Genomic DNA, 27,363 nt, shown 5'->3' with positions numbered 1-27,363 from the left:
GAATAGGAATGTGATGTAACTAGGAAGGGTTACGAAGAAATTGTGTTGGTCAACCTTTGTGGTTGAATGTTTTGATAGGGTTGGGTTTAATTAATTTACAGTCTTCTTCGAATTGTTTTACATTGTGTCCTTAATCAATTGTCGTACATTCCTAGCATCCTTGATGTAAATTAAGGCCCATTGAGAGAGAAGGCTGTTGGTCCGTACATGATGAAATGGAATGCTGTAGCTCCACATATTGTTTCATTGCCTTGAATAGGAATGGTTGCGATCTACATGGAGGTGACATCTGCGTACAGCGGGATGATGATAGCCTTGGTATTAGGTATAGGGTAACTCGGCTGCGAAGATGCACATGATTCACTGCACATGAACTGATCCTGCGCTCTCACATATTCAGAAGCTGCGGTTTAAAGCAAGAACATTATTTTTCATATTAACTCACCCATGGCCCGAGATTGGCTCAGATTAAAGCAGTAACTATCCAGGATAGTAACTAAGTACGAAAGGACCTTAGGCTAATATTCGCTCTCAATACTAAGCTGTTGTTAAAAGGACACAAGCTGCTTCAGTATTTCTTGCGAATGGTAGTATGGAACAACCGGTGACTATAATGAAGTACTGGCAGTATAATTAACAACTTTCAGCTTATTAATCTCTAGCAATCTTCAACCCTCCTTAACATCGTTGACATGCTCATGAGAATGAACTGGACCCGAGCGGTAAATGAGATCATCGAGACCAATCTCTCTGTTGATCTCGGCCATTCTCTCGTTGTCAGCTTGAGCAGCTCCCTCAGATCCAAAGATGATGTCCTAAACAGTTAGCGTTGGTTGTTAAAAAAGTAGAAGTACATACCATCTCCTCGAGTGATAGACGCTTAGTCTCTGGGACAAAGAACCAGATGAATGCGGCACCAATCATAGTCAAGAGGCCGAATAAGATGTAGGTTCCGTATGTAATACCCTCCAACATATCAGGCGTGACTTGACCGACGATAAAGTTGTTCCTATTACAATTAGATATGCCAGTGGTCTGTCGAGTTCGGGATACTTACATCCAATTACTTGAAGCACCAAGTGCCACACCATAAGGTCGAGTGCTGAGAGGCCAAATCTCGGCGATGATGATCCAGGCACAAGGACCCCAAGAATCTACAATAGTTAGTGCTGTACAACACGTATGATGGTCTCGACTTACATCCAAAGTGAACCACGAATAGCCAAACCATGACGATAGCACCCCAACCAGCAGCAGGGTGGGTGTCGAATTGGTCGATGTTCTTGGCGAGGATAACAGCAATGATAAGATGGCAAAGACCCATACCAATAGCACCGACAGCCAAAACAGGTTTACGACCGAGACGATCGATCCACAAAACGGCGGGAATAGTAGCGAAGAACATGACAATACCGACGACTCCAGTTGCCAAAAGACTGGTAGTGTTGCTGCTCAGACCAAGCTGGCCAAAGATCTGTGGGGCGTAGTAAAGGATCTTTTATTGTTAGCTTTGAATCATACAGCGAGTAATATGATGACATACAGCATTGATACCGGTCCATTGCTGGAAGAACATAGTAACTGTTGCGACAATGACTCGCTTAAACATGGCCTTTGTCTTGAAGAGAGCAGCAATAGCGACAAATTGAAGCTTAATCGTGTTCATGGCGGTTTGTTCCTGAAGATGGGGAAACTTCTCTGCTAAACTCCTCTTCTCAAACAGGGACTGAGCCTTGATTTCCAGGAATTCTAGCTCAATAAGTTCATGGTCAGTAGGAAGGTCACGAAGGTTGGCCAAGACTTGACGAGCTTCTTCTTCTCTGTTATGATGTGTAAGCCATCGAGGGGAGAAGGGCATCCACATTATTCCGCCAAAGAGAACGATGGCTGGCCCGAGTTGCAAACAAATAGGAATGAGCCAAGCTGCGTCGGATTGACCCTCGCCGGTACCTCCGATGAAGTGAGTTCCACTGTTGATGTTAGTATGGCCAGGGGATGGGTAGGGAAACTCACTAGTCGATCCAGAAACTGACCATGATACCAAAGGTAATAGCAAGTTGCTGAAGAGCTACAAGAGCACCACGAACCTCACTTTTGAATATTAGTCCGAGTCAATCACTTCAGCGACAAACTTACGGAGGAGCGCATTCCGAGTTGTACAGAGGAACGATAGTTGACAAACTACCAACTCCCATACCCCTGTAAAAGTTAGTTTATGAATCTGACCAGCTGGAATGACTTACGTGATAAAACGGCCGGCCAGAATAGCATTGTGTCCAACTTCAATAGCAGTAACCTGGATGATCACACCAATAATGAAAACACTTGTGGCGATGAGGATACCGTATTTTCTGGAACACAGCTCGGCAATAGCACCAGACATCAAAGTACCAAGCCAGGCACCAAGTTCGAGGATGGATGTAAGCCATCCCTTCTTAGTCTGATTCTTGACATAATCACCCATATCTGCACACGTCAGCTGATGAAATTCCCATGAGAAGGTTAACCATACGTCTCTCGAACGACTTCATGACGAGAATACCCGAAAACATTCCCTGGTTGTAACCATAAAGAATACCTCCAATACAGGCAAACGCAGCAATTCTAAAAACCTTCCAGTTCTTTACCAGGGCTCTAGCACCACTGGCGCCCATGAGGGCCTGTCGTCGTTGAAGGGCAGCATCATAAGTGCCAACTGTGGTCGGTGCTCCACCCATCTTGGCGTCTTTGAAAGAGTCAATAAAGATATTGACAAACAATTTCAGGTATCAAACACAGAAACATCTTGGCAATAAGAGAGCGGTGCATTTATTATATATGTCAACCAGCCAAGACATGAAACGTCGTATTGTAACATTGTATTACACGTCGGGCGAATCAATCTCGGCTAAATTAAGAGCCGTTAAAGAACAAGCGAAACAAACTACGGACAATTTCGTAGTGAAACTTAGTAGGAAGCTTTTCCCCGCGGGTGGGTAAATCTCGAATTCAGCCTGAAAGAGGTTTATGTGGTTGGTCGTGACCTTTTAAGCAACTCAGGCTAAACGAGACATGGGTTGACTCGGACGTAAGATTTGACTGCAGGGTGGAATACGCGCTCCAGTGAAAATCTGGGGATGTAAGATTACCGTACGAAAAGGGATAAAGTCACGTCGATCTGCGGGGAAAGCTGGGGAAGAGTAAGAAGTCGGTTTGAACAATCGATATTTTAAGAGTCAAACAGCTGATGAATGTACAAATATGTATATGCAACAATGACAGGTCGATAAAAGGTTACAATGGGAACCTAAAATGCTTATCCAAACACCCTGGGCGACTAGATAACAGCCGAGACAATACGTCTAGGCAAGCTAGCCCAAGTCTTTGGCTCCTCGATAATTTCCTCATCCAAGAAGCTCACACCAGTCTGGAGGTCCATATCAATGGCCTTGACAAATAGTTTCCAATCCCGAGAGTACACCTTGTAACCAAGGTACAAGACAAGAATGATAGGACCAGCCAAGAAAGACATAAAGAAGGCTTCAGCGCTGGGCGGCGAGCCATCAGCAGCCTGAGACAAAAGTTAGCACGATGTAACCCAATCGTGGGGTCTGGACCATGTGACTTACATAAAGGGCCGAGTAGAAAGTAGCAAGCAGAGCAAGGGCATTCAGGAAAACGCCGAGATAACTACCCCAAACACCGAAAGGAGTTTTATACGGGATCAAGTTCATGTTAATGCCTTGGGCCTTCATTCCAGATCTCATTCGGGCGTGTGCGAGACAAATGGTTCCCCAAACGAAAAGGAATGCAAGACCTGACAAGGCAAGAAGCCAATCGAAAATGGTACCGCCATTGGGAGACTCTCCGATATAGGCCAACAGACCAAAGGCAAGCTGAATGATGACACAGTAGATAGGACGTCCCTTGCCATCAATGTAGTTAAGGAACTTGGGAGCATGGCCTCTCATGGCCATAGCCTGTAGGGTACGTGTTGAACCAAAGGTACATGTGTTCGCGACGGACAAAACTGAGATTGTGATCACGGCGTTGAAGATGGATGGCAGAACCTTGATACCTGCGTCTTGAATGGCAAGAACGAAAGGCGATGCTTTTGTGTTGGCGCCAGAAGCACCCTGAAGTCTGCTATCGTCGGATCGAAGGATTGTTCCAACGATGAAGAGGTTGACGATGTAAAAGAGAGCAATACGCCAAAAGACTTGCTTGGAGGCTGTAGGGACGGACTTGCGGGGGTCAGCTGTTTCGGCGGCAGCGAGACCGACCATTTCAGTACCACCGAAGGCAAAGGCTGGACATATTAGTTGGGGCGACAAGTGTAGACGAGAGATACTCACCAGCGACGACAAAGACAGCGCAGAAACCCTTGAAATCGGTGAAAGCACCGGGATCATGCCAATATTTGACACCGAGGTAACCTTGATCACCTACACCACCGCAGTTGATGATGATGCCGAGGATGATGAAGCCCAAACAAGCAGCGATCTTGATAGCTGAGAGAACAAATTCGACTAAAGGAGTCAGTATTGTGATATAAAGGACTTGAGATAGTCTTACCCTCTCCGTAGCCACGAACACCAAAGATTTGGACAATGGCGAGAGCGACGAGGAACACAGAAACCCAAACAGCCTAGTCGTTGTTAGTTTATTTCCGGAAAATATTTAAGGCTGAATATGCCAAGATGCGCCAAGAGATGCCAAGACAGATCTTGAACGACAACTACAACCAAGTACTCACCATGTGAATATCCTCACGCCAAAACAGAATAGTCTTGGACGCAGCAATCAATTCAAAAGGAAGAACTGTAAGCCATGACAAGGCGTATTCCCAACCACAGGCGAAACCCCATGATGGATCGACGAAGCGAACGATGTAGGTGTAAAAGGCACCGTTGACGGGGTATAGAACAGCCATCTCAGCGAGGGCGAGGTTGGTACAGAGAAGCATAATTCCAATGATGAGGTCTATCTATGTTAGTGATGAAGCGATCGATCGATGGGAATATCTTACATCCTATAACCTGTTAGCATAGTGTCTCCATGAGGTGATTGACAGAGTAGTTACCGATGACAAGCGCTGCTGGACCTCCCTTTTGAAGGGCACTTCCAGATCCGACGAAAAGACCAGCTCCAATGGCTCCTCCAATAGCAATCATCTGCATATGTCTGTTTTTCAGATGACGCTTCAGCTGGCCTTCACCATTGCTTGAGCCGAGCTCCTCATCGTGAGGGGACGCGACGGTGGTTTCGTCCTTGACTTCATGCTTGTGGGGCGGTGTTGAAGACATGGTGAATTTCCCAGTCTATATTCAACAGTATTAAATGTCAATAGATACAGAAGAAGCTCGGGAATACAACTCTGAGACTGTTTGCTGGCCTTCCCAGACTTTATGTGCCAAGCCCAGCACTACGCTAAGCACAAAACAATCAAGCTTAAGATAAGCTTTGCTGACGCTAATGCACGGGGGACCTTCTCGATACTATCTTGTCGTCCGAGGTAGGGTGGTCTAGAACCATTGTGTGATTACAATACGGGACCCTTGTTTATGGCGCATGCGTTACATACACTTCAGTCTCTTGTTGAAGGCAACTGAGTGACAGCCAAGAAGGAAGATCGGCTTGGCCTCTTGGCGTATCAAGATCATTTCTCGGCGTGCAGATAATTAGGACTCATGTTACATTTGTCAATCTCTGTAAAATTATTGGTTGTTGAATGTTATGGCTCGTGTTGGTAGGGGATGCTTATTTTACAATCTGACCACCCATACCACACCAAATAGACAAATTGCGGCGATCGACCTTCTTATCGAGGACATTTGTCGCGGCCTTTTGTTCCTACCAACGCCACAGTTGAGAGGTGCAGATAGGAAGGCGTTTCGGGGGCTGTTTAATTGGCGAGACCAGAGATGACCGACTGTCAAACCACAGGGGGCATGTCAGCTCCTGTTTTACCCCAGACTACCAACGAGGTAATGTCTTTGTAAGAAGGGAGGTAACCGTGAATAGCTAGATCAGGTTCTGAAGGATCATATACGTACATAGTATCTTGCTTATGGAACGACAGTGGAGTTCTAGAACAGTTCTTTGGGACTATTGCCTCAGATAGATGGCGAATGATAGCTTGTCTGCATATCGTTGGTAGTTTCAATGTCACCGTTGGGGAATAGGACCTACCTGATTAGGAAGGTAAATAGTTGCTCGCAGATAAGCTGGTGCCGGGTATCCGGGGCTAACGGATAGGTATGATAAGCTACTGGAGTAACAGGGGCTTGGAATCATTGATTGCGATTTGGATTATAAGCCTAGATTTATGTCTTGCTTATTTGTAAATTCTTCTAGGACAATTGCAATACAGACTCGCATGTGATCACTTCCTGCAGTGACATGGCCAACTCTAATTCCGTCAAACCCGACTAGTCACTGTTACCCTATAGAAACCTCGCTAGTATTGAATCCTCCACTGACCACGTTACGGTCGCGTACATTCTTTCTGCTGTCTAATAATTAAACAAATCTCGTAGCAAACTCTTCGTTAATCGTTTCATAGTCTTCAGGACCATAAGGCTCAGTCATCTCCTTGAACCATCCCTTCTTCCGATGGACCACAAGTCCCAAATCCGCCATCATCATATCCATGAACGGCACAGCCTCGAAGATAAAATCAGGCGATTTTGATCCCGTGTCCTTTGGGTATCGCCACTTGCCAAAACGATTATGCAGAATGGTTTGCCAATGAACCTCACTTAAGGACATGGCCTTGCCACCTCCACCCTTGCTGTCAGATTCTGAAGCGACAGCCGAGCTGGGGTCTCGTGCCAGTGTGCCATCAAAGAACGCACTGATCCACAGACCCTGAATGTGCGCACAGGTGCCATTACTGAAGTTCGTCGAGTATCCAGTAAAGGCAAGGTCTTTGGTACGCAGAAACTCGGCGGTGCCAGGGACCATGAAATGGTAGAGCATTAGAGGTGTGCGAGGGGACATATCAGAGGCATTCATGCTGAAGGCCTTAGTCTCGGTAAGACGCTTGTAATTTGGGTTGAACTTCATTGCCGTCTTGAGACTTGGGAATCGTTGCTGGATCTCTTGATCGGCCCTCTCAATAAGGGCACTCTGAGCAGCAATATCTTCATCAGGCAGACAATCTTCATCACTGGTATCAAGGACATGCGGAAGGCCAATCTTCCTATCGATGCCCTCGGGCAGAAATTTGAGAGGAGAGAATGACTTCCAACCAGTAACCGCGACGAAAGCGTCTGATTCAAGAATTGTTCCATCCTCGTCGTCAAGGTGGACCTTACCCTCGCTAAGATGCGAAAGATCTTTCTCGTGAATCTGTACAGTCCCATCACGTATAGGCTCATAAAAGTCGGTGGCATAATTAAAAATACCAAAGGCTGTTCCGGTATGCATCGCAGACGAGGTTGGTTTAAGCTTTTTCAGCTCGGGATGTGTGTCAAAGTGCATGATGTTGATAACATCTTGGGCCAGGATACCCCAGAAAGCATTGGTGATTAATCTCCCAATGGCAGTGCCGTGCCAGAATGATTTGATACCATGGTAGCCGCTGTCCTGACCCCAGATGCATGGAGCAAACCAGTGAAGCCAGCGGATGTATTTGACAAGTCAGATATTGTAATCATCGACACTTAATGAGAGGGGTTTTATGAACTTACTAACGAGCTTCTCAATCCACACTTTGAAAGGCGTCACGAACGAGGGTGACATCCAAACCGGACCGTGGCCCGTGGCTAAGAGAAATCAGGGCCAGTCAAAGATCGTGCAAAATGAGAAAAACCTACGCCGTATAATCCAATCAACCTTGACACCGTGAGTGGCATATGCATAGACGGTGTCCCAGCCAGACTTTGTTCCTCCAAATACAGTGACACGCTTAGCAGTACTGATGGTGTCTCTGTGTTTCTGAAAGTCTTTGCTGTGGAAGAGTGGCCTATCGTATTCCTCCTGACCAAGAATGTGAGGCATAAACGGTTCGGATAGCATTCCGGTCGCAATGATTAACCTTCTAGCAAAGACTTGCGTGGACGTCTTTCGCTCGTCCTTCGTACTTTGAGTCTCAAGCACCCATCCACCCTCGGTTTTATGCTCAGCTGAAACAACCTTTGTGCTCAACATTACATGTTTGTCGATGCCGAACTCGCGTGCGTAACTTTCGAGATACTCATGCATAACCTCTCCAGGAATGTAGTTGCCTGGCTCTACACCAAAGCGTTTAGTGGTCATTGGAAAGTCTGGGTATTCGTAAGTTCCCAACATATTGTTGGATCTCAGGCAAGGGTAGACACGCTCATTTGACCAAACGCCGCCCACCGAGGCGTTGACATCAAAGACAGCTAGATGATCATCTGGATGCGTGACGTGATATTGCTTCGCGGCGCCGAGACCGTAGTAGCCTTGGATATGATTTAGGAAATGCACGAAACGACAAGAGATTCTGCCTCGGACTCAGAGGCATTTACTTACCGGCTCCGACTACAACAAGATCAAACTCTTCCATCGTAACAAGATTCCTACGGACAGATATTTAAATCACTCAATATTTTGTGAGATCAAAATGCCCAGAAACAAAGGTCAATAAGTAGATCGATATGAAGCGTGCGGTAAATAACAGAGTGAGAATTAAAGTAAGATTGTTATCCGAAAATACCCCTTTGGGAAGCATCTGCTTACTATCTGTAGACGTGGTGAGATTTTAGGATTTGAATGTCAGCATTTGCCAAGACACGGTTTCCGCGTTTCGAGCCAGGGCCAAAGCATCCGCAACATAATCCAACGTCCACACGCCCGAGCCGATTAAGTTGCCGAGGTAGTCATATGCAAGTGAATCGGTTACAGGACGAGTGCACCGAGCTCGCCTGTCTCAGGTAGTCGAGTTTCACCTCTTCGATCCTCGAGTACGAGGACAAATTGCATCCGGCCACTGTGAAGAAAGAACACCACCTTGCGGTAGTCCACGGTATTGAGATACTGCGTGTTGATTATCGCCGCGATCTGTTTTGTGGCCGAACAATCTGCGAACTCAACGGCCAACGGCATGGTCTCGGAGGGCACCTGCTACAGGGCGTGGCGAATGCTCGAGAGATATGGATTGACAGAACGAAGCTGGCGTTCCATCTAATGAACAGCCGTCAAGGGCGAGGAACCAGCGCATGCTATGATAGACACTCCACAGATTCCAAAAGCGATGATAGACCCGGCTTGCAACCGCAACGTCATAAGGCACACTGAAGTGAACGAATCATTCTGTCGCGCCAAGGGCCGAGAATGCGAAGAGATAGTTCAAACGACGACTAAAAGCGGACACAGCCAAAGCAGTGGTATCAAGCCAGTACTAGAAATTAGGAGGATAGGGGGGAAGAAGCTTGGGGGCCGTCCACTTACCATCTGAGCAGCACAAGCCTCCTTCCTCTGTTGACAGAAGGAGAGCGTCACAGAATGTACGACGGCCCGTCTTGCCGGAGTAGCCTCACCCACAGACGCGCGAGACGTGTTCACCAGTTACTGCTATGGTCCAGATCTTGTCAATGTCCACCAGATGTGGCACATGATTGTCGATAGCGTAGGTAACTCGGGCAAAAGGCAGGGTGAGATGTGGTTCATTACTGCCATGACCTGGTAACTCTGGATGAAAAGTGATTTCAAACATGCGAAGTAGCGGGGTCTTATCACACTTTCTTCGGCTTGTGCACACTTGCTGATGGCTTCCAGGCCACTTCGGACAACTGCTCAAAATGGCACGCCAGCCTCAAAATGATATGTGTTATAGAAGACAGGAAATGGAGCGCGGAAAGTAATTCCTCCTACCTCAGTGAAAATTGTACGATGCGATGAGCGCCTTTCTCAAGTCCAGGCTGTAATCGTGGCCATGGTAGTTTGGGGTCAATGAGCTCCTCGTCTTGTTCCCCTTCTTTTGTCTGACATTTTTCCTCGTCAAAATGTGGCTGTTGGTTACAAAGATGCATCGGAAGAAAATGAAAAGAGAAGCGGCTGCATGTTCTCGACCAACATGACATGAAGATAACGTATTGCGGTTCCGAGGGGGGGAGGAAACGTCCTTGTCCTATTGGCTGAATCGTTCAGACATGTTAAATCGAGAATTATAAAGACGCTAGTGTGTCCTATTTTCTTTTCTTTTTTCTAGATCTTGTGGTACATGAGTTAAGTACTGAATCAGGCTCGGAGTGACTTTATGCCACCTTCATCGGGAGTGCATGAGCTGACAACCCTCTTTCATTCATCTCTTTCATATGTTACCTCCGAAAATATTAGCAAAAGCAGATATAAGAGTCTACTTCCTTCGTTTTCTCAACTACGAATAGACCGAGTATCAAAGGTAGACCTACTCAGGTTCCAGAAGAAACATACTTGACACCTCAGAGTGAAAACTGTCTCCAATCATGGGTCGCTCAATGTTCCGCTATAACCTCTCCAGGCCATATCCCTTTTGGTGGTTCACCTACATGACAATAATTGGGGGCATGGCTCTTGCGATATTATTTTCCATGTTGAACTTCTCTGCCAATGCCTATGAGTTAAAGTACGTTGATACTCCTTACTTTAATAAATGAACTAAAATCTCACTATCTCTTTGCTTGGCAGAGTACACTACACCACGGACCCGAACAGGACCTCCATACGGCACGACTGGTCCTCGAAACCGCCTTTCAATTTTTTGGGGACAGTTAGTCTCAGCCCTTACATATTGAGATGATTATGTCTGACTGCTGGTGGTACAGATTCAAGGTTCTTGCACTGCTCGAGAAATATTCCTAGGTTCTAGTAAGTGCCAAGTCGACTTTTTGAACAAGCAAGCCTAATCCATCTATTCTATCAGCTTTCTACACGGACAAACTTGCGCTGCCCTACAAGCTAGAGAGGATTTCGACTCTTGGCGAGAATGACCGAGTGATTGAGGTCATGCCTTCTCTTAGTTATATGAACAATCGGCTGGAGGACTGTAAAGTCTGGAACATGCAGATCGAATTACTTGCGGAAGATCGAACAGCTGCTCAATTTGGTTATGCGCAATGGGGCCCAAAGATCGCAGTACAGTATGCTCTCCGTCAATGAGCGTATTATTTCTGATTCGGAAGTTTAGGCATCGATATCCTGCATCGCCGTGATAGAAAGCGGCCGAATGATGATAAATCTTAGTACCGAGTACGACCTGCTCCCTCCAACGATTGAAAATGGTCAACAAACGACACTTCTGCAAGATTCACAACACCACCCTAGCCTCTGGTGGGGCGAATCACTTATGTAAGAACATGGGCCTACCTGCTCCCCTTATCAAGGGCATGGCGAGGAGACACTGATTCTTTGTTTAAAGTTCGGCATACTGGATTCAACTGTCACAAGCGCTCCAATTTGAGGGACCGAGATCTCTCTTTGACAAAGGCCAATACATCCGCAAAGGTTCCATTAGTATGCTCTCTGGGTACATCAGAGGGAGATTACAGAGCTGACTATCGATAGATTTAACCCCGGCTGAGCATCTTCAATTTTCTTCACCAGCATTTTTTACTACGCACTATCACTTCATTTTCAATAGTCAACAGGATGAGTCGGCTCCAATCTGGGTTGATGACTCTCGCAGCGTAGGAAACCCCGTGAAGTTCAAGGATAATAACATACTAGCCTCTATCTGGGATCCCATCGACAGATATGGGAAATCATTCTATTCCACTGTTCTAGCTGACCTTGGCCAAGAGCAGGGCCCTAACCTTCTCCTACCGTCAGAAGAAACCTTGCTGCAAAATTGGACAGAGATTTTCGACGACCTTAATACCGGAGACATACAAATTAATGCCAAGATGGGTCCCGCAACGGCGAGTTATAGAGCATTGAAAGAGAGTGACCAACTCGGAAACCTTTTCATTAACTCGTCGACCATTCACAGCCGGTATCTGTGTCAAGTACCTCACCGGCGGCCTTGGGGGCATCTCATTCTTGCTATACTGGTGGCTGACCTGGTTTTCCTTCGATTTGCATGGACATGCATGACCTTTGCAGCCACATGGTATCTTGAGAAAAAGGATACAAACGCGATGTGCTGTGAGCATGGAACCTACGCACCGCAGCAAGTGCCTAATGAAGTGGAGAGCCCAGTCCATCTGCGGACAATATTTGAGTCGCCGGCTCTAAAATTACCAACCCGAACATGATAGCATAACGATTCAGAAAGTAAAGTAAATCAAATCCTGATCGAATTGTTGATCTGCGAAACAAGTTTGTTGTACATCCTTTAGACTAGTTGCCAACAACGTTGCTTCGTATGCATTCCCTTGCAATTGTCAATTGGCCTCAAAAATGGAAGAGGCGAGACCTAAGATAACTTGCTTATATTAAATACATCGTAGAATCCTACGAGTTTAATTGCCGGGTTGGCCTATACTGCACGTCAGCTGACATTCCTAACCGAGGACTAGTGTGACGCGTAATATGGGCACGGATTATTAAACTGCATGATTATTTGTTTGGACTTTCCCTCTTTCAAATTGATTTAACAATCTGAAAAATATGTCTCATAAACCTATCTCCAACGTTGTGATCGCTGGTGTAAGATTGTTGAATCGCAGATAAAGCCTACGCTGACATCTATAGGGCACCGGGCGTTTAGGTCCTTCAACGATTAAACACCTCCTCAAAAACGGCTTCAAAGTCAGTGTGCTGACACGTAATCCATCTTCCGCAAAACTTCCACCAAATGTCGATGTCATTGGAGCAGATTACACATCCGCCGAGACTCTTACACCAAGCCTCGTCGGCCGCGAGTTTGATGCTATCGTCATTATACTCAACCGCCTCGCCTACGATGCATCCGTGGTTTCCATGCAAGCAGCCGTTAACGTTGGTATTTATCGAGCCATCCCGTCTTTTTTCGGTGTCTCGCTCGATAACCCCGAGATAGCCAACATGCCGTTCATGAATAGCAAGCTACCCGTTCTAAACGACGTCTTGGCAAAGGCTGAGAAAGGCGAGATTACATACACAGGCATAAATACTGGCATGTTTCTGGACTGGGTACTTGATGAAGATATCTTTGTTGGCCTATCTGGCAAAGCACCGACTCGTGTTGCGGACGGTGGCGACATCCCGATGTCCGCTACCTCGCTCAATGACATTGGCAAGGCCATTTCGGCTGTCCTACTGAAGCCTGAAGAGACAGTCAACAAGTTGTACTATATACACACTGTGGTCATGAGGCAAAATCAGGTGTTAGAATACGCCCGTGAAGCTGCTTCGGATGCAGACTTTGCGGTGGAACAAGTCGATACGAAGGTCCTTATTGAAGCGGCGTGGAAGCGGTACAATGAAGGAATAAGAGACCGAGTTGCATTGAGGGATTTCGCTATAGGAGCGAGTTATGGTATGGGAAATGGATTTTTTCCAAAAACCGATAATGGACTTCTAGGTATCAGACAATGGAGCGATGCGGAGTTGAAGGGGGAGATATTCAGGCGCGTCAGGGCCAATCCACCTGTGAATCTCAAGGCCTCAGAAAGATAAGTTCATATAAGGCTCAGATTATCAAACCACGCTATCTGGGTGCTCATTTCCCGGTTGTTAATCAAGCAATCTAGTCTTCTTCAGCATCCTTCAAGTCATATGGTTATTCAGATAGTTTTATGCCACGTTCCTCCTTCACGTCTCGCCGAGTTCTGACAATCGCTTCATTAGCCTCGAGTATCAATCCACCTCCACAGGTTCCTCGCAAGATTGTGTCTTGATGCGGGGTCGTCAATACGGTATTCGTCATGTAGGACGTGTAAATGCAAAGAAACCAATTGGAAGATCATTTTGAAGCCCGTCATGTTGTCTAACAGAGCTTGAGTGCATTTAATTTGTTACAATCATGCACCGCTGTGGCTCCCAGCCCTTGAGTTAACCGCATCCTTGAGTACCGTAACAACTCATGAGATTCGGTGGCGCGTTTTACCTGTATGCAGTTAGCGCAAGAGTCTTCCAGTATAAAGTAGAAGAGACGATATTCCTAATCAAGCTAGCGGGCTTAAAACGCGCTACCGAATCTCCTAAGTTGATTATCAGACCCTTTCTACAGAGTACATATATCCAAACAATATATTCATCACCCTGTTGAGGGCCAAGGTCCAGCAGCAAGCTGAGTTATCACGGCAACATCGACCTTGTTCGTTCTTCAGCGTCTATGCTCACACTTTCAGACTGGAATCATGGCGTGATCTAGATAAGCTTAAGCCACGCAATATATCCACCATGATTGTGAAACCTGACCAATCGGATGATTAACCTGGAGGTGAAATGCTGTATTTCCATTCTCAGCAGCGTTGCCTGTATATCGAGGACTTTAATGCGTTTATGCAGAAGGGCAAATTTATCAACTTTCTTGACTTGCGCTAGCCACAAACTATAAGAGATAAAACAGAGCTGCGCAATGTTAATTATAATTAACAATACTAATAAATCGTAAGGCTTTAGTTTTGCAATTGTATCTATTGGGTCCAGGCTATAGGTTAATAAGTAGTCTCTATACAAGGAGCTGTAGTATATATATTAGGAGAAGGTTAGCGCTTGAGACTACTCCGTCTTTTCGTAGTAGTATAGACCGCTATTGAATACTCCAAATCAAATACTTAACTCAAATATAAGAAAAACTGATCAGGTCTTTGTAACCAGGTATGCATGGCGTTGAAAAACATACGAGTCCTGACCCTCTGTCAAGCCTCTCGAAATGGCTCCACTTGCTATACTAAAATTTCCAAATGATCAATAATGACCCGCGCCGGATTGTGACGATAACAATCTTGTATTATCGGGTTGCTATTCAGCCAGCCACTATAAGCATGGCGTTAAATCTAGACTTCCTATGAGACATGCGTATGGATAGCGAAGCTGTATTCGTAAATACTACCAATAGTCTGTCAGGTGTGATGAGCCCTGCATAAAAACAAATCAGCTCGCCATTTTTTTATAGTTTAGCACGAGACTTATTCCACCAATGGCTGGCAAGGATTGATTTCACTTACTGTAATATATACAGTAGCTCCTCTCCATATAAAATAAAAATGATCAGTTCAAGGCAAGCTAGTTCTGTCTGCGCTGAATATTTCTTATATTTTGATTTATAATAATTACTGGCACTCAAGCTATAAAATATATAATTATCTAACAAGATAAGAAGGGTAAAACAGCGGTGTATAACTAGTGGCTACAGAAGTTTGAAGTAATAAGATGTAGCTGGCTGAATAGAGTTGAAAGCGGATACCAAGACATACCTCTCTTATCACATTCTTTGTCCTTTGCTGTAGTCTCTCAATCCAACCTACGCACGCCACAAACGAATGTAGACCGTAATGCGAAATGCAATTAGCCCTACCTCGCCAGAGGCCTGAGCGTAGTCCAGGTGATCAAATGAGCTGAGGAGGTGGCCAGGACCATTGCATCCGTGAGTCAATCATATTACCCGGCAACTCGGCCACGAAGTTTTGTGATTGACCTTTTACTTACCTATATAATAGTCTAGGTCTTCCAGCTACAACCCGAAAACAATACTCATCCAAACAAACTCTACACTCACTCACATCTCACAATTACCCTCAACACTTATTTTTGCTTATCTCTCGTTCAAAATGGGTCAAGGTGGTGAAGTCGTCATTATAAATGCAACAAAGTATCCCTTTCAACTGCAAAATGCGAAAGGCGGTTATCAGATGAACTCCTGGTCACTTCCGTCCACCATCGCTCCAGGTTTGCGGAACCATACCAGTCGTCCTAAATGCATGCTGATGGCCTATAGGAACTAGTTCCGGTCGAATCTATATTGAATTCTCCCAGGCTTTAGGCGACACCATAACGGACGATGCAGGCAATGCCACGTACATGATTGCTGACGGTGCAAACAACCCGACCTTCCAGGTCCAGGCTCGTGTCCCAGAGGTGTCTGAATTTGTCGTGGAACTACAGTGTCTTACTATGGACTTGTCCAATACTGGGTTTGATCCGATCATCCTCCAGCAAATGGATAGCAGTGAAGACAGTGATGATTGGGACTGTGCAAAGGTTGTTATTGCTGGAACCTCGACATCAGAATTCTACATCGGCACAAACCCCCCGACTGATTGGATGGCAACTGTGTATTCGGATTTCCAGAATCGCAAACTGAGACAGCTCTGTCTGCCCGGTTCTCACGACTCTGGCATGAGTGTTACAGCTCATAGCACTCTTTGGAGCAACCCCAGCAACACTCAAACCCAAACACTTACGATTGGCCAACAGCTTGCCGCTGGGATACGCTATTTTGACATCCGTGCATCACTCTTCGGGAGCACTTACGGGACTGCACATTTCAGCCATGTCACTGCCATTGATAGTTGGCAAGGAAGCTTCGGGCAGACAATGAATGATATCATTGAGGAGGTCAATTCCTTTACAGCAAACAACGCAGAGCTCATTATCTTCGATGTTTCGCATGGTTACGACTTGACTGGATACGAAGATAACAATGTTACTGATTTCACCAAGGATCAGTATACCGGCCTCATGCAGCTCCTCAAGCAGGTCAACAACCGTTGCACTGCAATTAAAGATCTCGATACAGACGCTTCTGAAGCGAAGTTAAAAGATTTCATTGGAAACAACCAGGCATCTGTGCTCTTTGTCATGCGTGACACAGTTGCTGTTCTCACCGACTTCGCTGGCCAGGGATTTATTCAAGACTCCCAGCTCCCACTTTTCAATGCCTACACCGACAGTGACCAGCTGGATGCAGTGGTCCAGGATCAGATCATGAAACTCGGACAGCAGAGGACCTCGCCAGACTCACCGATGTTTTTGGCTGCTTGGATCGAGACCCTGACGTCGTTTGGTGACAACACGAGCGGAAATATTCTGGCAAACACAGTTGACCTCAACAACGCTCTCTTCCAGGAACTTTGGAACGCTTGCACTACCTCTTCTTACCCCAATGTTCTCCAAGCTGACGGCGTTGACTCCACAGTCACAGCTCTGGCTATTGCGATGAATTATGTATTTGGACCTAGCTCTTGAGTCAAGGTCAAGTTTCTACTTTTCACTCTTTTAGTTATTTTTCACTCTCTTAGATATTGTAAGGTCAATTTATTGTGTTTCTTTGATATCTTTCCTACAGAAATTATATCCTAGCTACGTGGCGTATTTGACATGAAATCCATTTAAAGGCTTTGATTAAAAACACAAACTTGTGCTATTTCTAAAGTGGCCTCTGCATTCCACAATACTTATACAATATCTATAATTTCAAATAGATATGCAAAATCTTTCTGCGTCGAAGCCTAATCCTGATACCTCCGTCGAATCCCATTGCTACTTCTATGCCCTTTCCGAAAAGCCGGCATCACTTTCATATTCTGTTCCTCCTCTATATACCCTTTCACAATCCATCCCCAAACCGGCTGGCCCATCGCCCTATCTAAGCACAGTACGCATCAAAGTGAGCGGAAGGGTTTTGGAAAGTCGTCGTTCCGTTAATAGTGACTGACTTTCCATCTTGCTGAAGCCCACCACCGGGGATGTAGATCCTGTTGCCTGCCGCCGCTGCTTGGGTTCCATGACGAGGGACAGCCATCGGCTTAAGCTCAGACCAATGCTGTGATTTGGTGTTGAAAACTTCAGACTGGTTAAAGACTCCAGAAGCCGTGTCGGGATTGCCTTCGCCGCCAAATGCATAGAATTTATCCCCAATAGCGCCTCCGTTAAGACCGCCTCTGGCGGTTGGCATTCTACCTTGACTTGTTTTCCAACCTGCATCCAAGTTCGCCAGGTCTAGTTCAAACACAGTGTCGCGGGTGTTCAACTGGCCGAACCACTTTCCTCCAATTACAAAGAATGTATTGTCGATGACTCCTCCTGTTCCATGTTGACGACTCTCCGGAAGCTCGGCGGCTTCTCCAACGAGTCTTTGCCATTCACCAGATGTGGTGTTGAAAGCAGTGACTGTGGATACCGCATCCTGGTATGTGCCCTGGAGCGTCGTCATCCCCCCGGCAAGATATATCATCTCACCATGAACCCCAACAATGGCACTTCCCCTCTCAGTGCCCTTGGGCATGGCGGACACCTCCGTCCACTTGTCTGTTGCAACATCATAGAAATAGCTTGAGCCTGAAGCGATCCAATTCAATGTTACGCCTGGAATGGTTGGGCCGTTGACCAGGCCACCGAGTAAGTAGAGTTTGTTGTTTACGGCAGCAACGTTGGGATGATTGATCTTGAAGGGAACCGAGGAGGCTGTCTTCCATGTATCTGAAGGTATGTCGTACAGCTGAAAGAGGTCTGTAACCTCTGTGTATTGCCCAGCAGGAACGATGCCACCAAGAATGGCGATCGTGTTATCGTTGATAGCTACAGTGCCGTGCTCCTGACGGGGCGATGGAAGTGAGCTCAAGGTAACCCACCGGCCGGGCTGGCATTTCACCGGGGTCCCTTTGGCTGCGTTGGCCATAAGGAGAGCGGAACAGAGAGTAACAAGAGAAGAATACATTTTTACTGCCTTTGGAAAATAAGGATCAAAGAAAGAGATTTCAAAAGAAAAGTGGGTTTGTGATAATATGAAAAGCTGTTGTAAAGATATTGTTGTGTCTGCGGTTATAAATAAAAAGTTCCAAAATCAAGCAGCTGTTATATAATTTCTCGCTCTCCTCGTTAATACTTAAAATATCAATGTAGTTCATCACTCTCACGCATCTATTACTTAATCAGCGGCATTCGGCGTTTAAACTGCCGGACTATATTTGTGGATCTTATAAGCGCCAGGCTGAGTTGAACGATCTAGTCCATTACGGCGAGCATTCTAACAAGGTCTCAAGGTTAAACCTACGCATTAATAGCAATATGGATCTGAACTATAAATAATTACGAGCTGAATGAAACTCATCCCTGAAATGCATGAATGCGGCCTGACCTGTAGCTATACGGATACATAACAAGTTATTACCTCCCTGCAGTATACCTCTTATGGACAACTAACTCTGTGACTAGAGGACCTGGAATAGGGGATTAGAGTAACGGTACGCGTGGTCATATACGCGTCGCTGATTTCAAAAATCAATTTGAATTATAATAGAATGAATACGAGGCCAGAAGTTCCATGGCATATCAACTACCGCTTACATGAGTCAGTTAAGCGTCACGGTATCTTATCGAAATGATTTGCGGTTGTCATGGACTTCAGTGGCTGGCTGGAGAGGTTGAACCGCTGTGGGGGTATCAAAGGGAACTCGTATAGCAACGAAAATTGATCCACCTGTGTCTTGTATATAACCCGGGTCATTGCAGCAACTAATAATTTTTACTCAGAGTAAACAATAAGCATCTTTTCAATCACTACAGAATCATTTTCCCAGTCATCCAGTACAACAATGCGCTTTACATTTCTCTCCTTGTCAATCGTTGGCCTGTCGGCGTTAACTCACTGTCAGCCAACAGCCGAGGATGCCTCACGCCACCTTATGTCGACGATCGTTAAGGAGTACTCGTCAGCAATCTCATCGAGCCTTCCGTCAGGTTCTTGCAACAAGAAAAACGTGGCTGTACGACGCGAATGGTAGGCACCGCCTTCTTAACACACCGACATTGCGTAACCGTCGATCATAGGGAAACTTTGTCCAAGTCCGAGAAGCTAGACTATCTCGACGCTGTCAAATGTCTTCAGAGCAAAAAGCCGACAGTTACTGGGTCCCAGGCTCGTACTAGATACGAAGAGTGGGTTTTGTCACACATCAACGTTACCCTTGACATTCACTTCTCGGTAAGTAGTGTTGCAAGCAGCCGGATGAATAATGAATCAAGACTAATTCGTACTGCAATTACACAGGGCCTGCTTCTACCTTGGCATCGATACTTTATCTGGCTCCACGAAAAAGCTCTTCGCGAAGAATGTGGATATACAGGGTATCAGCCTTACTGGGACTGGTCCAAGTACATCGTCAACACCAAACATTCGACCATCTTTGATGGATCTGAACACTCGTTTGGAGGCAATGGCCAATATGTCCCTCATGGAGCAACGAATATCACACAGGCTGGCGGCGCGCCTCCTGTCGTGTATCTCATCCAGCCTCCTGGCACAGGAGGTGGATGTGTTACTAGTGGCCCGTTTGCTAATTATACATTGCATCTTGACGCTGCTAATAATGGGACCGCAAGTCCTGTACGAATCTTTGAATCACCTCGATGCTTGAGGCGCGACTTTTCCCTCCCGGTCCTCAAAAACCAGAACTCTTATCAAAACGTCAGCGATATCATCTTAAAGAGCAACGATATCCGTGAGTTTCTTACCACTCTAGATCTTGCGAATGGTATTCACCCTAGTGGTCATGCTTTCATTGGAGGCGAGAACAACAACTTGTTCACGTCGCCAAGTGATCCTCTCTTCTTCCTTCATCATGCGAATGTCGATCGAGTTTGGTCAATGTGGCAGAGTAGAGATCTTGAGACCAGAACTCTTGCGTTGTATGGAACTCTCACCTGGTCAAACTGTAAGTATCTCCATACTAGGGGCGCCTCAACAGGGTCCAACAAGACCAATTACTAACGCACTTGATAGATCCCCCGAGTCCCAATGCGACAGTGGATGATATCATGGATATGGGTCCACTTGGGTCGAAGAAGATTCTCGATGTCATGTCAACGGTCGATAAGATATTGTGTTACAAGTATGAGTGAGAATAACAGTGGAGAAGTCTAGAGGGGGTTTGTTAACACGGAGGGGGTTTAACAAGCAGTCGACTTTGAAGTCTTTAATTCACCTTGCTTGTTAAGATTACCAGAGATGACCCTCTTTTTTTATAAGAGGGAGAGGGTAGTAGCGGTTTGAGAAAAGCAGGTGTTTTTCTGTTTTTTCTTTCTTAAAGTAGCTGGCTATTATTTTGATAATAGTGATATAGGTACTGCAGGTTGGTAGTTATCTACTATGCTTTTACTATTTAATACAATTCTCTGAATTAGCCTATATCCGCATCTTAACTACATCCATAAGCATTTCATAAGCGGCATCATCTCTCATAATAGTACCTTCTTCCGGTGCCCAACTCTCACAGGAATCCTCTGGATGAAACCATGGCCAGTGTGCATTATCAGGCTCTCTCTGAATGTTGTATTTGATATACTTCATCTGGAAATCTCGATGTTGATTAAATTCGATACTGGCCAGTTGCCCTTTTAAACTCGATGCTTGTTCCAGACTTGAGTGAGTCACAGGCCCTGAAGGACAAGGGCTTGCCAGCTCTTCTTGAAGATCATACCAGATCCTATGACGCAGTGATTCCTCTTCAACATCTTTGTGCTTCCTCGTGAAGGTATCTTGTAGACTGTTCTGGTAAGTACTTTGCCCCATATGGAAGACCTTGAGCTTATTTAAAGATCTCGACCAACGCGTGAATATTTCATGCCATCGAATTGGATATTTGTGGGTTTCGCGGGCTCCGTGAACGCCAAATATTGACTTCAGAAGAGGATATCCGGGATCAACTGTGTCAAAAGGGCCGATATGGGTAGCTTCATAAAGGATAGGACAATCATGGAGATAAAGCTCCTCTAATCCTGCAATACCATTTCCTTCCTCAATAGATGCGAACCATTCAATCTGCCACTGATGGCTAAAGACATATCGTCCAAGAGAAAGAGCCTTCAACTGTGGGAATTCAAGACGACGAAGATCCATCTTGGGACACCATCCCCAATAGTCTTTGCAATGCAGAGTTAGAATCTGCAAATTCTTGGTGATGTCTGGAGCGAGCCATGAGACATGCAACCTGTCGAAAAACTGGTACTTCCCTGGGCTAAATGGCGAAGTACCTTCCGGTGCGCGGACGGGGTGATGTAGATCTCTCCGTGCCTCGACATGGAGTCTGAGGTCCCTAAGACTAGCCAATGATATAATTTTCAAAAAATGTTCTGAAGTGTGAAGTTGGGCATCATGGTGATCTGGTAAATTGGTGATGATGAGTTGTTGTAGAGGTATAGCTGGCTGGGAAAAAACCGCAACATCAGAAGTAAACGATTTGCCATCTGGCTCCTCTTGGATCTTGTCGCCATGAAGCCCAGCTTCGAAGTCCTTCATCTCTTGGGGATATGTATTCCCCATCCCCGCAATCCAATGGAATATAGTATCCAGCATAGCATGGCGATGCTGCATGGCGAGATAGTTATCTGAATTGCGACGGTATGTCTGGGAGTATGTACGGAACCGGACACGGAGAGAAACTAATCTTCTGAAGAACCGGATAAATGGGACTGTGCTAAGAAAGTTTGGACGGCTGTAATCGTTTTTGAAACCCCTGGAGTAATCTGCGTTGTCGTATAGAACCAATTCTCGAACATGATAGCAAAGTTTGCGTGATTTGGCGATTTCGCAAAGTCTTCTAGGTGAGGATTCTCGATGTATCTCGATGTATATTGTCTGGTAGCATTCGGGTAGTGCAATGCTGTCAAGCTTGGAGGAAACATGTCTCAAGCTGAGTAGGTCTGATTTTGGGAGCAATGAGCATATGCGATACCATACTTCAGGTGGAAGATGCACGTCATTTAGTTCGTTTCTCGAGGTTGAAGACATGGTGATGTATCATGTAGAGTTCAAGTTCAGAATTCTTTCGCAGCGCGATTTACGTAGTAGCAATATGGAAGCCTGGTGAGTGGAATATGCAGAAGATGGCATGATGATATGATGATCCCTGCTTAGCGCCATTTCAAGATTCTCGTTTTCCTCCATCTCATTCTCGTACAATGGATCCACTCATGATACAACGAAGTCAGTTATATCCTAGCTATATAAACAAAAAACTATTATACGGTCAGATTTTAGTGAATTCTAAATTCTGTGCCTTTGGTCTGGAACACATTTGAACGGTCCCTGAGGTATCATTGCATCGGTAATTCATGCACCTTGAATATCCGGCGGGGTTGGACAACATGGGTGATGCAGAGACTGCAATTGTGCAGCAAGGGTCTACAGGTACAAAATGGCTTGCGAAAGGCGTGTATCTCTCTCTATTCTCTCGCATCCAATAATCAGTTGAACTATACTGCTGAGACCTTCTGTATCCATCATGCAAATCTGCGCCTGGATTATATCAGGCTTGGTGTCAGCTGCTGCTGCTACCGAGACCTACGACTATGTAAGTCTCTCTTCAAGTCACTTACTTTAAGACTGCTAATGTTGAAGTAGATCATTGTCGGCGGTGGTACTGCAGGAGGAGCCCTCGCAACTCGTCTCAGCCTCGGTCTTCCCAATTCCAAGATCCTTCTTCTAGAAGCAGGCCCCTCAGCTCTCGAAGATGTACGAATCAACGTACCTGGAATGCGTGGTTCAATTTTGGGATCGTCCCTTGATTGGAACTTCAGCTCCATCGCCCAACCTGGTCTCGATGGTCGATCTATTAGTGTCAATCGCGGTAAAGTTCTCGGTGGGTCATCTGCAATGAACTTCTTGTGCTATGACCGCGCTGCATCAGCTGAATATGATGCATGGAGCGAACTCGGAAATCCAGGTTGGAATTGGGACACTATGATCCATGGGATGAAAAAGTCCGAGAACTTTACGGGTAACGATGGTGATGTCCATGGTCGCGATGGTCCGATCAGCTCTACCTACAATCGCATTGTCCCTGATGTTTTGAAACCGTGGCAGTCTACGGTCAACAAATTGGGTGTCCCGATCAATGATGGAGGCTCACTGGGAGGAAAGCCTGTCGGTGTCATGTTTCAACCCACCAATATTGACGTGACCAACTACACCCGATCATACAGCGCCAATAGCTATCTATCAAAGGCTGGGTCTAACCTGAAAGTCAAGACCAGCGCTCATGTTGCCAAAGTCCTCTTTTCTTCTGACAAGAGCAAGGACTTGGTTGCTACGGGCGTCGCTCTTCAAGATGGCTCCACGATCAAGGCTCGAAAGGAGGTTATCCTCTCGGCAGGCTCTGTCCAGAGCCCAGGCCTGCTTGAGATGTCTGGCATTGGTCAAACTTCTGTTCTTTCCAAATCTGGAATAAAGAAGCTTCTTGATCTCCCGGGTGTCGGCGAAAATTATCAGGACCATCTTCGAACCTCGAACACATACATACTCAAGGGGGGCTACGAGTCCTTCGATCAGTTCATATTCGATGCGCAAGGCACCGCAGCCACGGAACAGTTCAATCTATGGCTTAAGAACAAGAAATCGTGGTATGACTACACCAGCAGCGCTTACGCCTTTCTCAACTGGGCTCAAGTAAGTGATAAGGTGCAGAAGGATATCAACAAACTTGCAAAAGACCGGTTTGCTAAGAATGGCACTGTCGTGGATAAGAAGAAGCTTGAGTACCTGAGGGACCCCTCTATTCCCCAACTGGAGCTTCTTCTTGAAGCCAACTACGTGGGCGCTCAAGGCTATCCCAGCGCTGGAGGCAATTTCATCACCATCTTCTCTACTGTGATGCATCCCATGAGCCGCGGTAGCGTTCACATCAACGGCAAAGATCCAAACGGCAAGCCAGTTATCGACCTCAACTACCTCAACAATGAGCACGATATACAAGCACTCATTGAAGGTGCCAAGTATGCCCGCAAAGTTGCCTTTACAGAGCCTCTGCGATCTGTATGGACTACTGAATTTGAACCGGGTCTGGGTACGAGGACCGATAAACAGTTACGTGATTGGGTCGTCAAGACAGTCAATAGCTTCTATCACCCCATCGGTACCTGCGCGATGCTTCCTAAAAAGGACGGTGGTGTTGTCGACTCGAATTTGAAGGTTTATGGTACGAAGAACTTGCGCATCGTGGACGCTAGTATCATTCCGGTCCAGCTATCAGGACACATTCAGACGGCCGTGTATGGAATCGCCGAGACAGCTGCACAGAAGATCATTGATGGGGAGAATAAGTCTGATAAGAGTTTGTAAAACAATCAACTTGATTGGCTTAAGCCTCAGTAGTAAACTGCATAGTTGGATTGCAATGAAATATTTCCATAGCCATGTTTACCCTGGAGCTACGGCTAACTCTAGCCTAGGTCAAGAAAATGGTGAGAAATTAATGGTTTGATCGCGTTACCCTGTACTACCGATTGTGGCTAGATTGGACGATCGACTAGGATGCTGGATGGTCGATTAGTTTAGCGAGAATACGTATTTTCTACGAAGCCTGGTCACTCTTGAATACACACAACCACATCCGGCGGGGCCTCGTGCCCTAGATTTATAATAGACAATAACTTTTGACACTAGATGGATCCTTCCGTACGAATCGCAAACGATTATGGGAGATGAAGATGTCCAATGGTCCCAAGTTCTGTCTTGAGGCAGAACTAGGCCATGTTCATGTCTACAAGGAGGATCAACCCCCCAGCAGACGCGACGCGTCGGTTCTCGAAAGAATCGAACTGGTACGTACTCATTTCGCGCCACGATCCCCTAAAACACTCGTGTAAAAAGTGTCTCAGAGACTTTTTATTATGCCAAGAACGACCAAGCCTTACAAGACCAAGCTGAATTGGTGAATCTACGGATAATTGCCATGCCGAATGACTCTTAAATTCGGACAAAAAGTCTGGAGTGAATGGTCCTCATATCTACAGCGTAAACAAATTAACATCCTGACCACTCTCCTTGAGTTTTCTGTTCGCCTTCCTCAGCATCATCTTCATCACCACACAAGTCACCACAGAAAGTAGTGAGAAAGCCATCATCAAGAGATTAGCCTTGACATATCGCGGACCATCGCTAGATGGGAAGAAATAAGGACTCCAGATGTTTCCCAGCTGACTGAGAAGGTTGATGATGGCTGTAGCACAAGCTCGCTTCTCAGGTGTCTGGTTCAAGGTTGAACTTGCCCAACTGAATACCATTGCGTTGGAAGAGAAGCATCCGCAGATGTATAAGAAAGCGGCTGCATATCGAGCTGCATTATTGAGGGTCGAGACTGAGATGATGAAGCCGATACAGGCAACGAACTGAGGCACCGCGATGTGGTAGCCACGATCCTTGCGACGGTCGCTGGACCAAGCTGTAGCAAAGGCGGTGGCAGTAGCTACAAGGTACGGCGGGGCTGTTAGAACGAGCGTTAGAGTGTTGTCTCCGAGTTTGAAGCCCTTGACGATGGTTGGAAAGAAGCTGTTGAAGCCGTAGGCGCTATGGTTGGCCGTGAGCATAATCACCTGTTACAAACGGTTAGCTTCTGTGGTCCCAAAAAGCAGACCAAGAGCATCTTACAAAAACCCAAGTTCGGATGTCCTTTGCAGCCATTACCAGGCCACTCCAGACACTGCTATCAGCCTGAGGCAGGGATACACGATCCCTCTGAATGCGTTCAACTGCGACCTTTTGCTCATCATCCGTTAGGAGCCATTTCATCACTCCGGACTTTTGACCGGGGAAATCAGGCAAAAAGACGAAGCCTAGGAGAGCTGCCGCAAAACTCCCTGCGCCTTCAATAATGAATAGCCACTGCCAACCAGCAATTCCCCGTGCACCTTCAAGATTGGATAGCACACCAGCGGCGATGAGACCTGAGAAAGCTGTGGCGAGGAGGACACCAGAATATAAAATCGCTGTGCGGAGGGCCAGTTCCTTTCGAGGGTACCAGCAGCTCAGGAGATACATTGCACCGGGGAAGAATGGGGCTTCGGCGATACCCAAAAAGAACCGAATAACAAGTAGATGGGAGTAGTTGCTAGCACCTGCGGTAGCAGCAGAGATGATAGACCACAGAGCTGTCCAAAACGGAATGTAAATCGACGGTCGGGTTCGTGTAAGCAGCATGTTGCTAGCCAAAAGGTCAATCTACATGATCTCGGTTCTTTCCTGTAAAACGTACCTAGGTAACTGCATAAGCATGTAGCCCACGTTCAGAATTGAGACTGCTACGTTGAACTGGTTTCCTTTGAGACCAAGGTCTTGTTCGAATGTACTCAGTCGTGCCTGTCTATTTAGAACGTTAATGAGATTTCAAGAAGACGCGAGGTATCTTGAAGATGACATACGCAATGTTGTTTCGATCAAGATAGTTAAACAGATAAAGTAGCCAGACCATGGGCACAAGAGTATAATCCAGCTTGCGGACCAGGTTCTTCTCAGCTGTGTCATATTCCTCTTCGGTCATGCCAAGCTCGTTGCTCTTGCATTTAACGATGGCATCTTTATCATTGTGTGGCAAGGCCTCATCGATGTGATCCGATGAACCCCGGAGATGGTCAAGCTTGACATCGCTCTCAGTGTTTGCCATTGCAAGAGAAGTGATTGGTCCTGCAGGAGTAATGTGGTTTCAAGTTCAAGTATGAAGGATGAGTTGTTGTTTGGGATGGTTGCGGAATGGAGCAGAAGAGCGTAGGAGATGGCCCTTTAATATGTCGCTT

At 46.1% G+C, this 27,363-nt stretch overlaps 10 protein-coding genes across 10 annotated transcripts; 4 read left to right on the top strand and 6 right to left on the bottom strand.

The window, feature by feature from the left end:
- Positions 1–668: 668 nt before the first annotated feature.
- On the bottom strand, positions 669–2,717 carry FSST1_000173 (general substrate transporter; the record flags this gene model as incomplete). The annotated part of the gene is made up of 9 exons (XM_083227656.1): positions 669–815; positions 859–1,009; positions 1,058–1,154; positions 1,201–1,495; positions 1,544–1,970; positions 2,014–2,091; positions 2,137–2,199; positions 2,244–2,466; positions 2,513–2,717. 9 exons carry the CDS (start codon positions 2,715–2,717, stop codon positions 669–671), a joined length of 1,686 nt encoding a protein of 561 aa, XP_083090355.1.
- A 599-nt stretch (positions 2,718–3,316) lies between these two features.
- Positions 3,317–5,285, bottom strand: FSST1_000172 (amino acid permease/ SLC12A domain-containing protein; the record flags this gene model as incomplete). The annotated part of the gene is made up of 6 exons (XM_083227645.1): positions 3,317–3,550; positions 3,609–4,288; positions 4,335–4,508; positions 4,555–4,627; positions 4,736–4,962; positions 5,063–5,285. The coding sequence occupies 6 exons, from the start codon at positions 5,283–5,285 to the stop codon at positions 3,317–3,319; spliced, it is 1,611 nt and encodes a 536-aa protein (XP_083090354.1).
- A 1,216-nt stretch (positions 5,286–6,501) lies between these two features.
- On the bottom strand, positions 6,502–8,515 carry FSST1_000171 (uncharacterized protein; the record flags this gene model as incomplete). The annotated part of the gene is made up of 4 exons (XM_083227634.1): positions 6,502–7,569; positions 7,678–7,748; positions 7,800–8,411; positions 8,482–8,515. 4 exons carry the CDS (start codon positions 8,513–8,515, stop codon positions 6,502–6,504), a joined length of 1,785 nt encoding a protein of 594 aa, XP_083090353.1.
- Positions 8,516–12,537: 4,022 nt separating this feature from the next.
- On the top strand, positions 12,538–13,527 carry FSST1_000170 (uncharacterized protein; the record flags this gene model as incomplete). Its single annotated transcript, XM_083227623.1, has 2 exons — positions 12,538–12,576; positions 12,622–13,527. 2 exons carry the CDS (start codon positions 12,538–12,540, stop codon positions 13,525–13,527), a joined length of 945 nt encoding a protein of 314 aa, XP_083090352.1.
- A 2,099-nt stretch (positions 13,528–15,626) lies between these two features.
- Positions 15,627–17,043, top strand: FSST1_000169 (uncharacterized protein; the record flags this gene model as incomplete). Its single annotated transcript, XM_083227612.1, has 2 exons — positions 15,627–15,744; positions 15,794–17,043. The coding sequence occupies 2 exons, from the start codon at positions 15,627–15,629 to the stop codon at positions 17,041–17,043; spliced, it is 1,368 nt and encodes a 455-aa protein (XP_083090351.1).
- A 400-nt stretch (positions 17,044–17,443) lies between these two features.
- On the bottom strand, positions 17,444–18,514 carry FSST1_000168 (Kelch repeat-containing protein; the record flags this gene model as incomplete). The annotated part of the gene is made up of 1 exon (XM_083227601.1): positions 17,444–18,514. One exon carries the CDS (start codon positions 18,512–18,514, stop codon positions 17,444–17,446), a length of 1,071 nt encoding a protein of 356 aa, XP_083090350.1.
- An 877-nt stretch (positions 18,515–19,391) lies between these two features.
- On the top strand, positions 19,392–20,697 carry FSST1_000167 (tyrosinase family protein; the record flags this gene model as incomplete). The annotated part of the gene is made up of 4 exons (XM_083227590.1): positions 19,392–19,576; positions 19,627–19,780; positions 19,847–20,510; positions 20,579–20,697. 4 exons carry the CDS (start codon positions 19,392–19,394, stop codon positions 20,695–20,697), a joined length of 1,122 nt encoding a protein of 373 aa, XP_083090349.1.
- Positions 20,698–20,980: 283 nt separating this feature from the next.
- Positions 20,981–22,585, bottom strand: FSST1_000166 (uncharacterized protein; the record flags this gene model as incomplete). Its single annotated transcript, XM_083227579.1, has 1 exon — positions 20,981–22,585. One exon carries the CDS (start codon positions 22,583–22,585, stop codon positions 20,981–20,983), a length of 1,605 nt encoding a protein of 534 aa, XP_083090348.1.
- A 493-nt stretch (positions 22,586–23,078) lies between these two features.
- FSST1_000165 (GMC family oxidoreductase) lies at positions 23,079–24,913 on the top strand (the record flags this gene model as incomplete). Its single annotated transcript, XM_083227568.1, has 2 exons — positions 23,079–23,147; positions 23,198–24,913. 2 exons carry the CDS (start codon positions 23,079–23,081, stop codon positions 24,911–24,913), a joined length of 1,785 nt encoding a protein of 594 aa, XP_083090347.1.
- A 668-nt stretch (positions 24,914–25,581) lies between these two features.
- Positions 25,582–27,233, bottom strand: FSST1_000164 (major facilitator superfamily domain-containing protein; the record flags this gene model as incomplete). The annotated part of the gene is made up of 4 exons (XM_083227557.1): positions 25,582–26,166; positions 26,222–26,774; positions 26,826–26,933; positions 26,992–27,233. The coding sequence occupies 4 exons, from the start codon at positions 27,231–27,233 to the stop codon at positions 25,582–25,584; spliced, it is 1,488 nt and encodes a 495-aa protein (XP_083090346.1).
- Positions 27,234–27,363: the final 130 nt, after the last annotated feature.

This window comes from Fusarium sambucinum, chromosome IV (assembly GCF_050947815.1).
Source record: "Fusarium sambucinum isolate potato_lamoka chromosome IV, whole genome shotgun sequence".
Lineage (NCBI taxonomy): Eukaryota > Fungi > Ascomycota > Sordariomycetes > Hypocreales > Nectriaceae > Fusarium > Fusarium sambucinum.
Note: the sequence above shows the minus strand (reverse complement) of the source record. Positions and strands in the feature narration are given on the sequence as shown.